The sequence below is a fragment of the Spea bombifrons genome, chromosome 5, assembly GCF_027358695.1.
Source record: "Spea bombifrons isolate aSpeBom1 chromosome 5, aSpeBom1.2.pri, whole genome shotgun sequence".
Lineage (NCBI taxonomy): Eukaryota > Metazoa > Chordata > Amphibia > Anura > Pelobatidae > Spea > Spea bombifrons.
In genome coordinates, this window is record NC_071091.1 from 39051197 (window position 1) to 39074182 (window position 22986).

Here is a 22986-nt window from a genome sequence, read left to right on the forward strand (position 1 = left end):
AAAGAAGAGGAGACTACATTTGAAGTCTTCATATGGCCCTTGCAGGGCAAATTGTCACCTAGCAGATATAAAGTGGTTACTTAATAATTAGAAATTATTCTAGCCTTGGTGTCTGAATATATTCAGATACCAAGGCTAAAATAATTTCTAATTTTAAGGCAAGACAAGAGGGTCCTATTTTGCAGTTTTAACGTTCAGAGACCAATGCCAACGCCGCTGACCTCAAAGTTCGAAAATAAAAACTACAGAAGGTGGAAGCACGAGATAAGTCTGCCGCCCGCAGAATGTCACCTAAAACCCCACCTGCCACTAAGGCACCAAAGGCCACAGCCCCCCTGACCGAATGGGCTCCAAACAAACCCTCAATCCCTGCTAAAGAGAGAACCCAGCACACCTCTATTTAGGGTCTGATTAGAAGATGACCTCGAATATAAGACAATGGTTATTTTTGCAGGAGAGGGACTAGGAAAGGTGAGCTAAAGATATATGGGAGAGTGTTAATGTGTTATGTTGTAAGCGTCCTTAAAGAAGTGGGTCTTGAGGGATAGGGGCAGGATATGAAAAATCTTGTAAGCATGCATGAGAGCTAGAAATCAGATGAAAGGACAGAAGATGATCATTGGATGAGTGGAGAGACCAATTAGGAGTTTATTTAAATATAAGAGAGGAGATGTAAGTAGGGGAATTGCTATGAAGAGCTTTGAAAGTAAGAGTCAGGATTTTGAAACAAATCTTGAAGCGCACAGGTAGCCAGTTAAGAGACTGAATGATGGGAAAGGTGTTAGTAAAGCATTCATGGTAGATTGTAGAGGGTCGAGATGGGTAAGAAGGAGACAAGCAAAGACAGAGTTACAATAATCGAGGCAGGAGATAATTAGGGTATTGACAAAATCCTTAGTGGCATCTTGTGTTAGGAATGGATTTTAAGATGGAGACTGCAGTTTTTAGAGACAGAATGAATGTGAGGAGTGAACAAGAGGTCGGAGTCAAGGGTGACACCAAGGGGACGAGGAGATGATTGGAACATTGACATTAAGGGAAACTGATGAGGGAATGTTAGCATTTGAGGGAGGGAAGATGAAAAGTTTGGTTTTGGAGAGACTGAGTTTTAGGAAATATGCAGACACCTAGGTAGAGACAGATGCGAGTCAGTTAGTTACATAATCAAAGACAGAGGGAGAGAGATTGGGAGAGGATAGGTAGATGTGGGTGTCCTAAGCATACAGATAGTATTGAAAAGGATGAGATTAGTTTGCCAAGTAAGGTAGGTTGTGAACCAGGAGAGAGTAGTGTCACTGAGACCAAGAGGACTTTGAAGGAGAAGAGGGTGGTCCACAGTGTTGAAAGCAGCAGAAAGTTCCAGTAGGATTAGCATAGACTAGTAAACCTTTGGATTTAGCAGTGAGTAGGCCAAGAAGGTTGGAGGTGAGAGAAGAGTAGAGAGATGGGATGTTAATTAAACAGATCAGTTGGGTCCAGGGAAGGCTTGAACCATACAAGTTGGGGAGAATAGGAAGCCTACCCTACCACCCTTCATTTCATCAGGTCTGGTAGTGTAAGCGAGATGGAAGCCACCGTAGGAGAGGCAGTGTTACAAGAGGTTTGCCAGCTCTCCAGGCCTGTCTAAAAAACATTTTCAAAAAGGCACTGTATATTAGTCTAATAAATGTTTACATTTCCTGACATCATTCCCATCATTACGTCTGACATCATTCCCAAACCAAACCCAAATAAAGAAACATGAAGGCATAGACAGAGCTTGAAGGCCAACATGATTTAGAGAAAACAAAATCATCTTGAGCTAATGTGTCACATCCAAACATGACCTATGAGCTAGAGGAGGGAGGGAATGTTGCTTTCATATGGCCAACCCAGAAATGGAGCCACAACCCCCTCCCTTGGCTGGGACCCCTATCCCGGCCATGGGCAGTCACCAAGTTAACCCAAGAATGACCTAGGGATGTGTTGCCACTCCCTGTAATGCTTGTCTGAGCATTTACAGAGATGTTGACTTTTATAATCTGGTCGCTATATGTGAAGCTGTTACCAAAACACACAAAAAATGAAAAAGCAAGCTTGTTGCAGTGGCTCAAAATCTTAAAATCAGAAAGGCACAGGGATCATTCACCTTTATTACCAGCCCTTCCTTTGTCATAATGATTTGTGCACATATTTGGAAGCTCCCTACCTGAAACAGTTCTATAACATGAAACTAAAGCTTCCCGAGATGCCCATCTTACAGATAATAGAGTTATAACTATGAGAGTAACCTTTGAATGTGCACCAGGGGCCAGATCTCTGTGTTGCTGAATGCCTCGACATTGAGGCATTACAGCAACACCGTTTAAGCAAAGAAAGCGATCATAGATCAGTTTCTAAGCTTGTTTAATATGAAGACGTGTCAGGCACATCATTGGATGTCACGTGTCCGTTTTTGTGTGATGTGCCTGACCCATCAATGGACGTTAAGGGGTTAAACCTTTATGATCTGATTGATGTTCTCATAAGTATTTAATCAAAGTTCTTAAATCTCGTTAGCATTTAGTTTCCATTTATGGTAAAACACAGTCACATGAATATGCATAATGAACAGGGCTCTTGAGTAGCAAGGTAAAATTTATTTTGGTTTCTTTTTCAAATGCTAAACTGATCTAATGAACACCCTTTAAATCTGTCATCAGGAGAAAAGTACATGTTTTTCCTTGTCAACAATAGGAATTAATAAATTTCACTCCTCTAAGCAGCAGGTTACTAATCTCAACAGCTCACTATAGTTAATAATTAGGCTTAATACAAATGTTTATACTTGAGATCAGTTGGGAAGTCCTGTGTTTAACCTCTTGATGACAATTGATGGTCCGGACATGTCACGTGAAAACAAACGGTTTACGACCATTGACGTGCCAGGACCGTCATGACTTCAAACTACGTTCGCTTTCTGCACCCAAACGGTATTGCTGTAATGCCTCAATGTCGAGGCATTCAGCAACACCGAGATCGGCATCAATATCCGCCTTACACTATATGGCGGTGGACGCCTGTTTTAAAAGAGTTTAGTAGGCGATTGTTGATTCAATGGTGTCTGGAAAATGGTCACAACCACCACTGCGAGATTCTGCAACTTGCAAGATGGCGGCGCATTCTTTAAATGAGGAGTTGAAAAGAGATATCAGGAGGGTCTCACTAGACCCTCCTGAAAACTCTGGCTCCACTTGCAGGTTGAATACAGGTACTGCATTCAACCATGCACATCAATGGAGCCCAGCTTTGTAATCACATGGAAACAGTTAAAATACTGGAATGTTAAATGCCCATGGGGTGTCTACTTTTAAAAAATGAATGATTTGATGGGGTAAATTGAATTGGCCGGGTTCAACAATGTCCCAATTAACACACATGGAAGCATTGTAAGAAATGAAGGGTGCCTTTAAAATGTGATATTACATTTATTGCATAATGTTTTGGGGACGATTTGGGTTTCTATAAGGTGAGATATCTGGTTTTACAATGTAAGGTAATTTGCATAGTAATGCATTACAAAGGGTTTGGAACGAAGGCTCCAACAGAGGTGGGATACCCCACAGGGAGTCAGACAACTGAAGCCGATGTATATTAACATAACTGTGTGCATGTTTGCATAGACTACCTGTCTCCTCCATAATTGGGTCATACAGGAAATCTCTGGAAAGAGGGGTTGGGTGAACCACTTTTTGGGAGGTACAAGGAATTCTGAGATGACTAGTTAGGGGATGCAATAGTCAGAAGAGTCAGAGAAAGAAGAGTCTGAGAGAAAGGAGAGTCAGAGAAAGGAGAGTCGGAGAAAGAAGAGTTGGGAGAAAGAGGAGTCTGAGAAAGGAGAGCGCAGCGAACAGAAGTGTCCTGGGTCAGGAGACTCAGAACGAAGCTACGCAAGATAGCGTTCGTGAGAAGCCTGTGAGCTGAGAGAGGTTTCCCAAGAATGTGCTTAAGTATCCCTTTTGTTTTGTGTTATTGGCAAATGTTTTCTGTATGTTATATGTTTTATTACCTGTAACAGTGACCTAATTCATTATCAATATACATTTTTCTATACGCTTGTATTTGTGCTTTATTCCTCACACATTCCCTAAAAGAATATCCCTGTAAGAGGGGCATAATTTCTTACAGCATGACCACATGTCTAATTTCCAATTTGAAAAATGCACACGTCCGAAATGTGGCCTTTTAGCCCCCAAACAACATATATTGGGGGTGTTGTGTGACCTGTAAATTCATACCTAAAGTACAACAAAAAATACACACAAAAAATAATACTGCAAACTTTCACAAAGGCTGGTGGTAGAATTAGTGCATGGAAAGAGTTAAAATACCAGCATTTGAAATACCCTGAGGTGTCTAGTCTTCAAAAATACCGTATTTGCTCGATTATAAGACGACCCTGATTATAAGACGACCCCCCAAAATCTGAATATTAACTTAGGAAAAAAAGAAAAAGCCTGAATATAAGACGACCCCAAAGGAAAAAAGTTTTACCAGTAAATGTTAATTCATGTAAACTATTTTTTTTAATAAAAGCTATGATTGAGAAAAATATTTTTTTTTGTTTTTATTTCTTGTATTTTCCAACCTGTCCCCCAGTTACGCACATCTGCCCCCAGGCTTGCCACTCCAATATGGCACTGTGGCCCATGATATGCCTTTTAACCCTCTATATGCCACTGTGCCCCATGGTATGCCTTTTGACCCCCTATGTGCCACTCTGCCTCCAGAAATGCCTTATACCCCTATATCCCATTCTGGCATTTAGGGGGTTAAAATGCATATTATGGGGCAGAGTGGCATATAGGGAGGTATAAGGCATTTCAGGAGGCAGAGTGGCATTAAGGGAGTTAAAAGGCATTGTATAGAGCACTCTGCCTCCAGAAATGCCTTATACCCCTATATGCCACTCTGCCATTTAGGGGGTTAAAAGGCATATTATGGGGCAGAGTGGCATATAGGGAGGTATAAGGCATTTCAGGAGGCAGAGTGCTCTATTAAATGCCCCATTAACGCCACTCCAGAAATGCCCTATGCCCCCATTTAACACACACACACACCCTATCCCCCCATTTAACTAACTAACACACACACTCTCTCCCCCCCCTCTCTCACCCCCCTTCCCCTGCTCTCCCCCCTCTCTCCCCTCTCTTACCGGTGCTTCCAGCCGGGGCAGCGGGTTGACGTCGCCTTTCACTGCAGCCGGAAGGAGGTGTGGCTAGCAGCGGGGGTTTGTATGCGTCCGTCGCGTATACTTTCCCCGGCTGTCAGAGATCAGAGTTCCCCGCACCGGTGCGGGGGATCTGGATCTTAGTCTCCTAATCAGACCTCTATTTGAGGTCTGATTAGAAGACGACCCCGATTAGAAGACGAGGGGTATTTTTCAGAGCATTTGCTCTGAAAAAAACCTCGTCTTATAATCGAGCAAATACGGTACATGTTTTGAACGGGTAAATTGCATTGGCCAGATGCCCCAAATAGCACATAGGGGAAGAATTACCAGATTTGGAAAAAAATGGTTTTGAAATATTGATTTTATTTTGAAATAAGGGTTAAATGGGGCCCTCTTTCACCACACATTTGATAGGTGTGTTATAATGATTTAAATATAGGCCGCCAAAAAATGAACACATTTAAAGTTCATTCTGGAAACTTTTTCTTGCAAAAAAAAATCAAACCCTAATGACATATTATTTTTTTTTTGTTTTAAATATGGACATTTAATAATATCATGATGGTGAAGTTCAGAAATTGAACATGCTCTTTGACTATGTGGCTTTTAGTTAAAATGACATGACATTATCATTAATTGAGAAACCTTCCAGTTATGATCCTATGGGATGTTATCAAATACCAGTGACAGTGGATATTTAAAGGATATCAGAGATACAGGCAAATAAACCACTGAAGACTAAGAAAAAAAAAACCTGTGGGAAAAGAAGAGAGATACTTAACAAGGTCTATTGTATATCTTAAATACAGTATATTGTATATTTTAAATACAGATGAATGTGCCCCTGGTAATAGAAAAGGGGACAGACAATGGGTTAATAGGGTATTTATAGCCCTAACTAAGCAACCCCAAGTGGTAACATTTAAAAATAATTATGCATCAGAGGAACCGTCTAGTAACAGCAAAATGTAAAAAAAAAAAAAAAAAAAAAAGCATTGTATCTTCCCAAAAATATTGACATGGAAAGAGTTAAAGTAAAATAATTTCAAGTACTCAAGGGGTGTCAAATTTAAAAAAAATGGGTTGATGGGGTAAATTGGAGTGGCCGGGTTCAAAGATAGGGCAGAGGCACAGACTGACCAAAATGGGGGGGGGGGAAGCACACTTCCCAAATGTTGCCTTTTAGCCCCCAAACACCAGACAAACCCATGCATGGGTGGTATCACTGTACTCGGGAGATGTTGCTGAACATATATTGGGGTCACATACACCAGGAGCTGTAAATCCATATTTGTGTGATAAAAAAACACAAAATAAAATACTACCACAAAGTTTGACAAAGGGTGGTAGTAGAATTAGTGCATGAAAAGGGTTAAAATGCCATTTGAAATACCCTGGGGTGTCTAGTTTTCAAAAATATATGGCTTGATGGGGTAAATTGCATTGGCCGGCTTTAAAGATACCCGAAATAGCGCATGGGGCTACTTGTACTTATTGTCCAATAACTTGCAGAAAAAAGCAAAAAAACATAGAAACATTGGGTATTTCTAAACTCAGGACAAATAGTAGAATCTGTTCAGCAGGTTTTTTCATTAGCTTTTTTTGGATGAGTAAAATGTTTCAAATAAAAGTGAGAAAAGGTGTTTTTTTTTCAATTTTTCATCTTAGATAAAATGATCAATGGTATTTGAAGAAAGCCCCTTTTGGAAATGAAATTTGTTGCTCAAAAATAAGTATCTCTGTCTGTGCCACCTGCACACTCCCTCTAGCTCTCTCTGTGTCCCCTGCCCTAGTCCTCTCTCTACCCATTCCCCATTTTTCCCAGCCTTCTCTGCCCTCCTTGTCCTGTCTCACTCATTCCCTCCAGCTGTTTTCTGATCTCCTTTGATCTCTCTATGCAGCTGCAGATACAGATAGGAGAGATGTGAGGGGGAGCAAGAGAGGAAGGGTGCAAGTCAGTGTGTGAGAAAGTGCGATTAAGTAAATTAAATGTGTTTAAAAAAACAACATTTATTGTACATTTATGGTACAGCATAACTCCTATCACTTTAAACTGAGTCAAACATTGATGATGGTACAGCGTTACTCCCATCACTATATACTAAGCCAGACAATGGCTCTAGTGCAGCATAACCCCTATAACTATACACTAAGCCATACATTGATGTGGTAGGCCTCTGCCCCTAAAACAGCCAGCCTGTGCCACCGCTGCCCCTAAAATAGCCTGCCTGTGCCACTGCTGCCTCTTTATCAGCCTTCCTGTGACACCTCTACCCCTGTAGCATCCTGTCTGTGCCAGAAGTCATATGCCTATCCCATGCATGTTTAAATTCGAAAACAATTATAATTAAATCAAATCTTCCTGACATTCAGTAAAACATAATACTATGAATGAGTATGTGTGATGGAGTGAATGAATGAGTATCTGAATTAGGGAATGAATAAGTATCTGTGAATGAATATTTGTGAATGAGTAAATGTGAATGAGTATCTGAATGAGTGAATGAATGAGTATCTGTGAATATGTGAATGAATGAGTATCCGTGAATGGCACAGGCAGGCTGTTTGGGGCAAATATGCCAAGGGGAGGCTGTTTGGGGGCAAATATGCCCAGGGGAGGCTGTTTGGGGGCAAATGTGCCACAGGCATGCTGTTTGGTTGCAAAGATGCCACAGGGACAAATATGGCAAGTCCTATGCTTCCAATATGGGTGCTAGGCAGGTTCGGTGGATGCAATCTGGGTATCATGCTTACATGATACTAAAGGAGGGTCTGGCTGGGGCAATGCACAATGGCATCACATAAATCAATACTAGGGGACTGTCTGGTGGGATAAATACATAATATGGGTCTGTCTGGTGGGGTAAATACACAACGTAGGGCTGGGGGCATAAATACACAATGTACATCATTGCACAAGATAGAAAATCAGCTTTCATAAAAGTTATTTAAAAAAAAATATGCAAATGAGCAAGAAATTTTAACTTAAAATATAAAGGTAATTTTTTGGCTATGAGATTAAAGGTAATTCGTTGGCTATTGAGATTTGCTCTGTGTGTAATTTGCAGTGTATTATAACATGGATTTCAATATTTTATTCCAGTTGCAAATGAAGCTGGTGACAAAAATGCCCGACCTTTGGCAAGATTTGCAAGTAAGTGCCCATCATATTGCAAATCTTTAATTTGTATCTGAGAATGCTGAATTTAACCTACGGCTAACTCTGTGCAAATACCAAATACAATAATTTGCACAGGTCTGTTTTACTTAAGTCTTAACAGGTTATTAGCAAAATAGGATGCAACAAGTTCTTGGTTTATACTAATATCGGTACATAATTTGGATGAACAATTATTGTTAGGCATATGAAACATCTTTAAGATAAAATGATTCTACTTACAGGAAATGCACAAGCAATGAAACCCAGTGCTAAATGGATATATTTTACATCAAATCTACCCACATGGTGGCAGTGTAGTTTAAGAGTTTGGGCAGATGAGAGCCTTACTTTTATCTCCAACCCAGAGTCAGTGGTCTTCCACATTAGGTAAAGTTAGATATGGATAACAGTTGATCTATTTCAAATATATTTAAAAGAACACCACCATTATAATTGCATTACACCTTATTTTTTACCCAATTTAGTCCAGTTTCTAGAATATAATTGAACCACTGGACAGAAATTAAATCTGTCCTCTTCTATAAGTGGGTCAAATGTGATGTAACTAACCATTTGCACAAACTAAAAATCCCAGAGTTGTTTTGGTTTTTATGGGAGCCTCATCACTTCATAGTATCTTCTATGAGCTAAGCACAGTAATCCATGTCTGAGCTACTCTTGACAGTTACAGACATCCCCTAATGTTTCCAGTCACGCAAATATGATATATTCAATATTCATGGCAAATATTTGGGACGTGTACAATGTGTAATGCACATGTACAGTAACCCCGAAGGGGAAGTGTGGCATCAGTTATCAATGTATAAATCTCCTCCATGTCTTGATTTTCCATTAGGATTGGATTAATTTTAAAATACCAAAGATAGAGAGCATTTACGGAATGCCCTTTTTCATGATTGGTCCTACCTTATACATTATGCACCCTGACATTTTAAATTATCAAAAGAGTTTTTTAAGGGGTTTGTTTAAGAATGTATTCAGTGACATTGGTGGGTTTTAGGTCACTTTGATACTTATTGATAACTAATTATGGAACTAGATAAAATGAAAAAAAAAAAGATTATTAGTGTAGAACTTTGTGACAAAAATACTCGTACACACCAAACATGGCAATCTTAGAGAGCAGAGGGACAGACCTATTATGAAAAACATTTGGAAATTATGAGACTTTTTTTCTTTATATAGTACCAGACATGGAAGGAGAAACAACAGATTTCTAACAGATGTGCACTCATTTATAATCCATGCTTTTTTCTACAATACACCTTTGTACAGATATTCAATGTAAACCTTCATGGGCATTTTATTATAAAAGTTCTGAAACGTTTGCTTTGTTAAACCCCAGGGTCTAAGTCCCAGAACAGCCTGTGGAACACAATCATCAGTGGGCTAAATCTCAAAGAAAAGCAAAAGCCAACAATTGCTGCAGATTCTCGAAGTCCAGAAGAAATTCTAGCAGATGAATTGCCACAGGTTGACAGTCCAGATGCCATCCCGAAAACATCAATCAGGTTTGACATATTCCAGCTCTGGTTCTTTTTTTATACTTCCTATCTAAATTTAGGATGATTTACATGTGATTTAAAAATAATGGGCCTTAGTCAAAAATTTTAGAATTGAACAAATGGTGTTATGGAATGCAGAATTTTTAGTATAATTTCAATATTATGGTTCATGTAATCTGGAGACCATTTTTAAATTAAGTCTAGGATTTAAAGGGCAAAAAATGAATGCTAATGATAACCAGGAAATTGGATGGTTATGCGGGGTAATGCTACAAACAGATCATTTCAAATGGATTACAGCACAGCTGTATTATATTATTATTGCACAATTTCAAGTGATCCAAAAAACTGTGTATTGTTTCACTTAATCTTCTCATGCATAAATGTAATGTGTATGTATATGCAGCAGGTGTATTAGCAGAAGGTTGATCAAATGGTCTAAAATAGTGCAGGTATATATATATATATATATATATATATATATAAACATGTGCAAAAATTCAATTTTCCCTGGAATTTTGTGGTTTGTACATTAATGACAATGATTATGTGTAATGCTTGTGCTTTTTACTTTTTTAAAGGTAAGGATATTTCATAATTATTACTTTTTGTTGCTGTTGACTGTGTTGCTAAAGAGTACAATGCGAATCACTCTAATTTTCTTTGTTTCTGGTGGTATAGACTGGGGCATTCATGACCTCATGGTGGCAAAAGTTAATGCTCATGCATATCTTCCATTTTTTAAATTGTATAAATTGGGGTTGCCAAGTACAGCTTTAAAAATAATGTGTGTCATATTTACACTGCTCTATCAAATGAAGTATCAAATGTATAAGTAAAATGTTATACTTGTGTGATCTGCGCACACTAAAAACTGTTCTGTGATCTAGCTTAGAATTCACTGTATGCAGATATGTGCATTGACACTGGTGAGAGGATTATGGCTCAAACTCACACATGCACAGCCAACATCCCCCATGTATAAAGATGTAGTTTTGATCCTTATTCAATGAATAGCAGATGCATACAGATGCTAGTTACTATATACCAGTTGGAATAAATTCATATATAACTTTGTCATAATGTATACATAATGCATGATGTCACAATGTGCCTCTTTCCATGGTACTTGAGAAATGTTGCAAAAACTACATTATACAGTATAGGTGTATATTAAAATCATGTCACCCATCACTCATTTCAGACATGCTCCATGTCCCAAATTTTGCATACTTAGTTGAAAATTAAGACACCATTCAGGACAGCCAGGATTTAAGACTTAAGTTACGCTAACATAACTGACCTGTACATATTGGGATGGCTGGCATCTGGTGAACAGTGTTAATTGTAATTTGGATGTTAATTAATATTGTATAAAGCTCAGATGAGAACCATGCAGCTCTCTATAGACTTATTGCTTATTTTGCTGGATCTGAGCCAACAGGATAACTCACAGCTGAGATCACTAATTTTTGCTTATAATAACCAGCTTGAAAGTATGAATATCTGAGCATTTAACAAATAGTATAAATTGCACATGCACACGCTAACTATATATAAAGTATAATTAACTAATTAAGTATTATTTTTAAAGAAAACATGAGTGAGCAGGCAAAGTGCATTTTTTTTTTATTTGTTATGGGATTCATATTCAACTGTAGGTTATAACAGAATGTCACAATCATAAAAACATAAAACAAAACATGGCAACAAAAATCACCTCTGTTCAAAAGTCTGAATACCCTTAGTTCTTAATAATAAACTTCGGCGCTGGTGAAGTCTTTATGTTCATCTTCGGGGGGAAAAAAATCTTCGTATTCTATGAATATTCGCCCGTTCCTGTGTTCGGTTCCGGCGAATATTCGTATAAATTCTTCGTGTTAGTTTTCACCAGTTTCCTAGCAGGGGTTTATATAAGGGGTTAACAAACACATTGCCGCAGCAGCTTTGGCGCCAGGATTTATAGGTCTGTGTGTGCGACTCTATGGGTCGCCGGCAGGGGGCTCTCCTGGCAGAACAGCTGTCCTTCTTATGAGAGTGCAGTAGTTAAGAGGGTAAACAGAAGGAAATTCACCATTTCAGCAGCACTACTCTCCTTTATGCTGCTCGCTCTGTCAGTGGGCCCGACTATACTCCCAAGTGCCTCTTCCCAAAACGCAGCTGCTCCACTCAGCTGTGTTGTGCTGCTTGCGGCACTGCTGCTGATGCTGCTGCTAGGAGTAGCAGACAACATCATCTCTTCTTCCTACTGCAGCTCTCCATCCTCTAATGGCATTCCCCTTTTACACTGCCAGTCACGCACCTTTTGATTCAATTGCTCCTGGTAGCTACTAAGAACTTTCAGTTTGATTGCTAGCTTTCCCTTAATTCTTGGATCGCAAAGGCACGCTAGCATCATTTCGGGACGTACTTTTAGCAGATCCTTCAGCTTCCTGACTATGGCTGCTACGTCAGGATGTAGAGTGCCACCTTGAACAGCCTCACGGTTTTCAAGGAACACATCCATCTTGCTGCCTACATGGGAGAACACTGGGATTACATGGCCCAGACTGGCAGTGTTTGAGTTTAAATTTTCAGTGGCATCCCTGAATGGTTTAAGGACTGCCACTAGCTGAGAGATCACTGTCCAATCCTCCCTATTCAATGGAGATGTAATCCCAATACTGTGCTCTGATGCAATATTATGGATTGCCCTCTGATACTCCAAAATATAGTGTGGAATATGACAAGAGATTCTCCTCCGTTTGAGACTTACACCACTTGAAATATACCCATGTGTGTAGCAGCCTAGTAGTCCAACTCAAGAGACAGTGAAGTGTGGCAGCACAATGTGCATGTTCCATTAATGTACAGCCTTGTTTTGCACTAGTGACTGGGGCTCTGGGATACAATGCCCCTGCAAGAGAAAAGTCTGTCACTGGTGGCAGTTCTCATCAAGTTTTGTGTGTTTCAGTTGTTCTGAACGGCTTTTGCTACTATACAACAGGGATAAGCATGGAACTTAATAGGTGTTAGAGTTTCTATTTACAGGATTATCTCATAAGTCTCCATTTTTCTACATCTTCTACAGATTCAGAAGTTATAAAAAACATATGTTCCTTGTATTTATGTTTATACACTCATCACTAATGTGATTATATGCAACAAAGAAAATATACATTTCTTACAATAAGGTTCTATTGCTGGATTTAAAATTGTGGCAATTCTGTGGAAGTATGCGGCAAAGTCACTGGGGTACAGATGCTGGGCAATCAACATTACTAAGTGAGCATAGTGAGTAAAATTGGGATCCAATATGCTGCTGTATGCAAATGTTCTATTCTATTCTGCTGCAAACGGCAGTCAAATATTTCTCAGGCAGAGCCGGGTAAAGGTACTTACATCCATCTTTGGTGGGAATGCCCACAGGGCCGGCCGAAGACTTAACGCCGCCTGGGGCGAAGTTTAAAATGCCGACCCCCCCCCCGGCGCCGACGCGGGGGGGGCGGCATTTTAAACTTCGCTGACGCCATTATTTACCCCCAACCCCCCCCCGGTACTTACCTTTAAAGAGTCCTGCGGCGAGTCTCCCTGCTCTGCCACGGTGCCGTCATTACAAGCCGGCGCTCATCATTACAAGCCGGCACCGAGACCGAGCAGGGAGACTCGCCCCAGAGGCGAGAGAGAGGGGCGCCGAGCGGGTAAGCGAAAACCACTCGGCGCCCCTCTCTCTCTCCTCCGCTTCAAAACAAACAACAAAAAAAAACGCTTGGGGCGGCAAAGTGCCGCCCCTTCTAAAGTGCCGCCTGGGGCAATTGCCCCAGTCGGCTCCATTGTAGGGCCGGCCCTGAATGCCCCCTCATACAACCCCTATAGTCGGCTGTGGCTGAGGTTATTCAGGCGATTGACGAACCTGACTTCCAGACCTCCCCAGAGACGATGTTACTACACCACACTAACTCCAGTATGTGTTCATATAAGAGGCCACTATCAAGTACTAGGGGTACTATTAACCCCCTATAATGCATATCATGGGGCAGAGGGGCATATAGGGGGTTAAAAGGCATATCATGGGGCACAGTGGCAAATAGGGGGTATAAGGCATTTCTGGGGGCAGAGTGGCAAGCCTGGGGGCAGATGTGCATAACTGGGGAAGGGGCAGGTTGGCAAATAAAAGGAAATAAAAAATATATATTTTTCTCAATCATAGCTTTTATTAAATATGAAAATTAGTTTACATGAATTAATATTTACTAGTAAAACTTTTTTTCTATAGTCTTATATTCAGGCTTTTTGTTTTTTTCCTATATTAATATTTTGATTTTGGGGGGTCATCTTATAATCAGGGTCGTCTTATAATCGAGCAAATACGGTAATTTAATCAATGCAGCCAAAGCGGTTATCCCGCGGTTTTGGAAGCAAGCTTTCACCCCCCCGATCTCGGCCTGGCTCTGTAAGGTCAACTTTGTTTGTCAGATGGAGGATTTGGTTATGTCCTCCAGGGGCCTCGGGTACAAGAATGGATTGAAATGGTTGCCATGGAAGGAATTTCTGATATCTCCCTCCTTTCATACTGTCCTAGGTGACTATGCTGGACCCCCTTCCGACCTGGTACTTGAGTCCTAGGTTCTCGACCTCTGCTTACCTCCTCACACATTTTAGGTTTAAATTCCTTTTTTTTTTATACTACCAAACTTTTTTCGCGCTCGCTCTGGACGGCGCGCCATCCATCCAACTTGTTTCAGTTCAATACGGTTATGTTCAACCGTCAATTTTCGATCGACCTCCGAACAAAAATCTGTACGCAACAATGTTCTGAGATATTGTATTTCCACCTCAAACTGTAACATTAATCTCTGTATTATTTGATCTGCCTGTGTACACGATGTAGATTGTATTTGCCTTCTACCTCCTTACGAGATGGTTCTCTTTTTTGACTACTGCTCGATGTACACGGATCTCTTGTACTGTAATTTATGCTGCCTACCCATTGTACTGTACAATGTCTTTCTCAATAAATGGAGATTTGAAAAAAAATATTTCTCAGGCAAAAGGCTACATAAGTATATAATGAAATTCCTTGTAGAACCTTGAAATTAAAATAGTTTAGCTTGTTTTGTTTTGTGAAACACTTTGCAAGAAATGTTATCTGAATAAGCAAATAAACAGGCTCATCATTTGTCATAAATATTATGCACAATAATAAATATGCTGAGAGATAACTCATCAGTGCACAAACAAGATTTACTTGTTTTGCCACTTTAGGGGACAAAATGTATCAACGTAAATTCATATTTATATTTTTACTTTCAGAATATTTAATGTGTAGGAGTCATCTATGAATTTATTTTGACATTTCATTACCGTAAAGTGAATCAGTCATAAAATGTTATGCACTTGTACAACTTTAATGTGCAATAGGGGTGTGTATGGCTGCTCATATATAACCACTGCTGCCATAAAATTTTGAAAAGAGAATATTGGCTATTTACTCCTTCAGAAATCCTTGTTACTTGCAATGTGTGTTAGTCTTAGTGTGTTATTAGACTGATGGCCGGTTTTGGGTCCCAAGTGCACAGTGATTATTGGATCCCTTTGTGCCGGACAAATAATAAATAAGATACTTAGGCCTATAGCCTTGTGATCCCACCCAACCTTAGCTATGGGCAAATAAGGACAGAAGGATAAGGATAGTGTCACGGAGCTGGCTAGTCCGACCGACTACCTCCGCTGTCTTGTGCTCCCTTAGCCTGGGACAACACACTTTTCCCGGTTCCCCAGTCACTCAGTGTAGGGTAAAACCAAACGAAGACTGATCTATTTTGGACACACAGGGCTGGATATATCCAGCAAAACACACATTAACATAAAACAAGATATTGGGACACAAATCTGCCTCCCAGAGACAACAGGGGCAGTAACGGGATTAACAATACAATCGGGGGGAGACTGATTTATACAACATTAAACTGAAAGAATGGTGGTCACTCCCTGGTGGCAGATCCTGGCTGTCTGCTGGAGATAACCCCCTCAGCCAGTGATGAGATGATACTGCTGGGGGTAGCCACAGAAGCCTTTACAAACCCAGGGCCCATAGTCAATAGGGAGGAGGCTGGCAGTCAGGCGTCTCCAGTGGTCCCAGTGATGGAGGCTTCCGTCACAATTCTCCCCCCTCCGAATTGGACTGACACAGGATGAGACCCCAAACGGGGTCAGTCAGTTCATTTGGCCCATCAATGCCCTCCCCAAATTGGTGCTCCTGCTGCTGCTGGGGAGATGGGCCGGCTGCGTCATCTCCCGGGTATCGCTGGGGAGGGATGCCTCCTGCAACCCCTCCCTGGTGCTCCTGCTGCCGTTGAGGGGGGAGGTCAGGTTGATCCGGTCCCGGAATTAGGTTCTGCCGCTGGGGGGATGGACCGGCTGTTCCACCTCCCTGCTTCTGCTGGGGAGGCGGGTCGGCCGCTGTATCTCCCTGAATTCCTGCAGCTTTGGTATGTGCTGGGCAGAGGCCAGCGATGCTCTGCCCGGTTGCCAGCGCTTCAGCTGGGGTTAGGGAATCTTGTGGGTCGGCCTGCCGCTGGGGAGGGAGGACCGGTTCCTCCGCTCCCGGACATGTGAGCTGCCGCTGGGGCGATGGGCCGGCTGCCGCATCTCCCTGGATCCCTGTAGCCATTGAAGGTGTAGGGCAGAAGCCAGCAGCGCTCTACCCTGTTGCCAGCTCTTCAGCTGGGTGTGTGCTAGTGGAGACCGCAGTCCCATCCACTACCCCCAGAAAACTTTCTTCCTTTCGCTGGGAAGGAAAGCCCATTGCAAGCCCTCCCGGACCAACATCCTCAGATGTAAAATCAATTAGATCCACAATCTCTGGATCCGGTTGTGGTGTAAAGTCACATAGCTCTGGTATCGGATCTGGATTAGCTGCCCAGTATCCCTGTGACTCAGGGGTGGAGACCGCAATCCCATCCACCCCACCTGGGTTAACATCCTCAGATGACCACTCAATAACATCCACAAAATCCCTGGACACTGCGGCATTCTGTTGAACACGGTCGAACAGTTTTTTATACGTCTTCTCCAGTTCCCACTCCTGTGTAAAAAGTCTAAATCACCTTTAAGTCCTAGTGCATCTGGGAGGTCCCACTCCCTGAAATCCCGGATGTCCTCAATCCGCCACTCTGCTGTACTTCCGAAGTCCGGATCCTCCTGAAGACTATCCCATAATAATCCGGGGCCACCAAAGTCATAGCCCTCTGGAGAACATTCTTTCGCAGTTCCCTAATATGCTTGCTCTGTATACCACTGCAGAGCCCTATAGTGATTTTCCAGCTCTACCTCCTGTTGGACCAGCTTGTCAAATTCGGATACCTATTGCTCCTGGGGTTGCTGTCCCAGGAATGACATCCGTAGTTCCCGCTGGCCTCTAATCTTTTGTTCGGAGCTTGGAAGACACTGACCCCGGCATATAACAGCCCTCTGCCATAGTGACCGTCGAACCACTTGCCTCAGTTTCTGGTATTGTTCTGTAGGCAGTGGTGTAGCAGGAGAGGATGACCCGCAGTAACCCCTGGAATTCTGATAGCACATCCATGTGCTCGTCAAGGCGACCGAAGTCTGCCGTCCTGTCCGTCAATCCCGGTAGAAAGGAAGTGTCCCTCAGACTAAGAAGCAATCCCACCGCTGCCACCAATGTCACGGAGCTGGCTAGTCCGACCGACTACCTCCGCTGTCTTGTGCTCCCTTAGCCTGGGACAGCACGCTTTCCCCGGTTCCCCAGTCACTCGCTGAGACTCAGTGTAGGGTAAAACCAAACGAAGACTGATCTATTTTGGACACACAGAGCTGGATATATCCAGCAAAACACACATTAACATAAAACAAGATATTGGGACACAAACAGCCCCCTTATGGAGGCTTCCGTCACAGATAGTAAACTCATGCTATAAAATGAAGCATAAAAATATAGTGTTAGCATCTTTTCCAAAAATGTACTTTACTATAATTTACATTTGATTTATTTTGAAGGGCGAATACTTTACAGTATAATCTATTAAAAAGGCCGGAGAATAGCTGGACCTGTATATTTCTTATCATCTTATCCAAAGACTGCAAAGTTGTCTTATATCGTTTTAGTAGATAACTGTAATTTTCTGATTATATAAGAGTGAAATATTAAAATATTGTACATATACATAATGTCAAATGGAGAAAAGAGAAAAAATAGAGAAATCAACCTCTGTAGTGGTTCGGAGGTCATTTATTAAGGCTGGATGATTAATGAAAACATTTCCTCTTCTCCCTTTTCATACCGGTAACTTATACTGACCTCTGCTTTCAATATTAATATGTCCTAGTAGTTCATGGCTGATGTTTTGTTTGCAACTGAACATATACTGCAAAACATTTGAAATGGCTAAGGGTGACACTTTTCTTCTAGAAGGTGTGGCTAGAGGCATGGCTAGGGGTTTTATTTGAACTTTTTATGTGACTTTAGACTTAATGATAGGAATTTATGTATTTAGGTAAAACATTTAGAAGAAGAATCATACATTCATATATATATATATATATATATATATATATATATATATATATATATATATATATACTGGCAACTACAATTATTACTGTATTTGCTTGTATTTGCCAAAATTTGAATATTAATTTAGGAAAAAAAGAAAAAGCCTGAATATTCTATAGGAAAAAAGTGTTTTACTAGTAAATATTCATTCACATGTAAACTATATTTATATAAAGAACGCATTTCATGTTTTTATTTGCCAACCTGCTCCCCAGTTATGCATATCTGTCCCTGGGTTGTCACTCTGCCCCCCAGATTTGCATTATATCGCCCTATATGCCACTCTGCCCCACAGATATGCCTTATAACCCCCTATATCCCACTCTGCCTCCCTGATATGCCAGTCTGCTCCCCATTTATGCCTTATACCCCCTATTTGCCACACTGCCTCCATGATATGTCTTATACCCCCCATATGCCACTCTGCCTCCTAATATGTCTCATAACCCCCTATTTGCCACTCTGCCCCCTAATATGCCTTATACCCCCATATTTGCCACTCTGCCTCCCTGATATGCCTTATAACTCCCTATATAACACTCTACCCCACCCCAGACTTGCCCCTGTGCTTCAGACTCCTTGGTGTCTAGTAGGGGCAGGCAATGAGCGTCTGTGCGATGCGCTTAGACAACCTCCACTGCTGCTCGGGACTTCCGCCCAGGGCCGGCCCTATAATGGGGCAGACTGGGGCAATTGCCCCAGGCGGCACTTTAGAAGGGGCGGCACTTTGCCGCCCCAAGCGCTTTTTTTTTTTTTTTTTTTTGAAGCGGAGGAGAGAGAGAGGGGCACCGAGTGGTTTTCGCTTACCCGCTCGGCGCCCCTCTCTCTCTCTCCTCTGCGGCGAGTCTCCCTGTTCGGTCCCGGTGCCGGCTTGTAATGCAGAGCGCCGGAAGTGACGTCAATTTCCGGCGCTCAGCATTACAAGCCGGCACCGTGGCAGAGCAGGGAGACTCGCCGCAGGACTGTTTAAAGGTAAGTACCGGGGGGGCGGGGGTAGATAATGGCGTCGGCGAAGTTTAAAATGCCGCCCCCCCCGGCGTTGGCGGGGGGGGGCGGCGTTTTAAACTTCGCCCCAGGCGGCGTTAAGTCTTCGGCCGGCCCTGCTTCCGCCAGTGCTTCTATGACTGCTCACCGGAAGGTCATGTTACGCCGGCTCTCCGTCATAGAAGCCCCAGCCCAGCAGAGGTGCTGAGCAGAAGCGGAGACTGTCTGCACAAATGGCCTAGACATTGACCGGCTGCCAGAGAGGAGGATCCTGGTCCCCTGCAGTCTTATAGTCAGATCTCTATTTGAGATCAGATTATAAGACAACCTTGAAAAAAACCTTGTCTTATATTCGAGCAAATATCTGGTATGACTTCTCTGTATGTAAATTTTACTAGAGTGATCCTACAAAATGCAGATCTTGATTTGTCATAAGAAATAATACAGTACATAATATATAGCGTATTGTTCTTAAGTGTGAATATTTCAAAAATATTAATGTTTTCACAATGCTTCACTATTGCCAACTATAAGTGAGTAATTTGTGTCAGACCATGTGATTTATGAACTAGTTTGGAGAAATCTATTAATGACTAATAACTAACTCATTATTATATCAACATACGGTTATAAGTGATTTTCAATTATTATTCATATGTAACATTTCAAGATCACAAACCAATTTTCTTTTAAATACAAATGATTCCATATTGACAGAATGTGAAAAAATGCCTTTTGTAGTTTTCAGAGGTTAGAACAGGACATTCAAAGCAGATTAATGAAGTGTACAATAAGAAACTTTCTACATCATGCTACAAAATGAGCATGAAATAAATAAGATGGCTACAACAAGTTTTAAAAGTATTGATCTATGGCAAGATATACTACAGAAATACAAAACAATAAAGTATTAGAATAACCATGAATAATCTGATTGAAAGCTTTCTTTTCCTGCATAAAAGGAAGCGCTATACAAAGGAGAACAAATTAACAAACTTGTGAATGTTTTCATGCTGAGACAGAACATAGTGCATTGCCATACTTCAACCAGTGTATTTGAGAGGTCATTTTCTTTTATGCAGCAAAAATGGTTGATATAAAAACTGTCTGCTGAAATACATATGCAAACAACAAACCTTTCAGCTTGAATTACATACAAAACATAACATCTACACAATAATAAAGCATAATATATTAAGGATTTTTTTCTATAATATGCTGTATATGTTATATTAAAGTCATGAAAATAATTCAGCTTTGAAAAAAACAGTTGTATTTTTTAATACACGTTTTAAATTTTAGTTAGAAAATGAGACTTCTGGCTCTTTTAAAGTTACATTCCTGCCACTATATGCACTTTAATGGATATCATGGCTTTGTGGCCCCTTTAAATTTTTGTGGTGTTCCTTTTACAAATGCATGTAGGGTTTCTGCAGAATCCCCCAAGATGTATACACCCATTCCCTAGCTATTTCTCCATACAGATGTGTTCAGTCGAACACCTTTACCTGCACGTCATATACTTACTGGCAACCAGCTCCAGTGTTGGCTCAGTTTATGCTGCGGCTGGGGGTTGATTTTATTGAGAGCACTTTCATGTCATTAATTGGCAGAATGTATATTGTTCTACTCACAAAGCACACTTTATGAACAAAAGGATATGGCCATCTGACCATCACACCTAGTATATGACCGTGTTGGTCATTCTAATTCCATGGGCATAAACATAGAGTAGCTCCTCCCTTTTGCAGCTATAATCACGTCCACTCTTCTGGGAAGGCTTTCCACAAGATTTTGAAATGTGTCTATGGGAATTTGTGTCCGTTCAGCCAAAAGAGCATTTGTGAGATCAGGCAGTGATGTTGGACAAGAAGGCTTGGCTCTTTATCGGTGTTTTAATTCTTCCAAAAGGTGTTCAGTGGGGTTAAGTTCAGGTACCTGTGCAGGTCACTTAAGTTCCTCCATACCAAACTTTCAAACCATGGACCTTGCTTTGTGCACACGACTCAGCCGTGCTCAAACAAGAAAGGGCGTTCCCTAAACTGCTGCCAAGTTGTTGCAAGCCTAAAATTGTCTATGGCTCTGTATGTCAGGGTAAGAATGTCAGTATGTCAGTCCGTGGCGGAACTACCGGGGTCGCAGGGGTCACGACTGCGACCGGGCCCTGGAGTTCTGTGCAAGGGGTGCAGAGCGGTCGTTTTCAGCAACCGCTCTGCGCCCTTCTGTCTCCTCTGCCACCGCCGCCGCCTGCCTCAGCGCTGCCCCGACTGCAGTGGTGGGAGCGTGAGGCGTCTGTCTCTTCAGCAGTGAAGCCGTGCGCACCGCGGCAGAGCAGCGAGACAGAGGCCTCGCGCCCCCACCACAGGATGGTAAGTGAGCTACAAAGGGGAGTAGAGAGAGGGTAGATAGTGAGAAGAGGGGTAGGGAGAGGGTAGATAGTGAGAATGGGGGGAGGGGGTAGATAGTGAGAAGGGAGGTAGAGGGGTAGCTAGCCTGAGAAGGGGATAGATTGGGTTGGGGGTGGGGGGGCCTTAACAGATTCTCACACTGGGGCCCTGAGGCTTCTAGTTACACCCCTGATGTCAGTATAAGGAGCCAATGGAGCGATTCGCACAGTGAAACAGTTTGGTAGGGAGTTGCAAAATTCCTGATAGGGTATAACAAGGGAGTAGATTAATAGAAATAGGGTGGCAATGGTTGTTGCACAAACATAGCAATTTGTTTAAATGCTTTTGTCACAAGTAAAAAAAAAAGTAGATGTATGAGTCAATGGGCTCCCTTTGGCTGGGACTAAAAAGGGCCTAAGGAAGGCTACCAGGAGCCTTGTGTAATATGCACAGAATGACTTCCCCAAAAAAAGACAGAAACTCACCATAATCCCAGTCATTAACAAGTATGCACACAGATCTGCACGTTTTGAGACCCAAAACGAGCTCCATTCATGCAACCACAGCCCAGTCATACCTGATTGTGAGATGGAGGTTTGTTCAACCAACACCACAGACCTCTCTACTAAAGCATCCCACTTTGTTGTCTGTATCCTACGTGCAATTTTCCCAGTTCCCCTTTATGGATGGGATAGCCCTACTGATTGGCCTACACATCATAACAATGTAAGAGATCTTTGTACATTAAACATTTTTCCCAACCTGTGTTTACCTCAGTAAGAAGCTAAACATAAATGACAAATCAAATATCTATGCTTTCTCAAATAATAAGAAAGACATAAGTATACAAAAGCTAACTGAAATTTGGGCTAGCAGAGAAAAATCACTACCCAAGTGAGAGGTTTGTAAAATAACCACAAATAGACTTAACTGAACACATATATATTTGCTGTGCTATTAATTAATTGCTTCATGAATAATTCAATTTAGCAAAGAAATGTAAGTAATATTAGTACATTAAGCCAGCAATTAATCATAGCGCTGAAAGTTCTATTAGCTCTTCCTAGTCCCATTATCTGAATACAATGTTATCTTATTGTGTGGAGTATGCTGCATCAGTCTTACATTTTGCCACTGGAATTCTGTTAGGGATAAATGTTTGAATGGGTTTTATTTGTGAA

At 41.6% G+C, this 22986-nt stretch overlaps 1 protein-coding gene across 3 annotated transcripts in view; it reads left to right on the forward strand.

Annotated features, from left to right (window-relative positions):
• PDE1C (phosphodiesterase 1C) overlaps nt 1–22986 on the forward strand; it is a 350923-nt gene that overhangs the window by 95471 nt on the left and 232466 nt on the right. For all 3 annotated transcript variants that reach the window (XM_053466975.1, XM_053466974.1, XM_053466978.1), the window contains exons 2-3: nt 8295–8345; nt 9718–9883. In XM_053466975.1, the coding sequence (XP_053322950.1) occupies nt 8295–8345; nt 9718–9883 (217 nt within the window). The remainder of the gene's footprint in view (nt 1–8294; nt 8346–9717; nt 9884–22986) is intronic.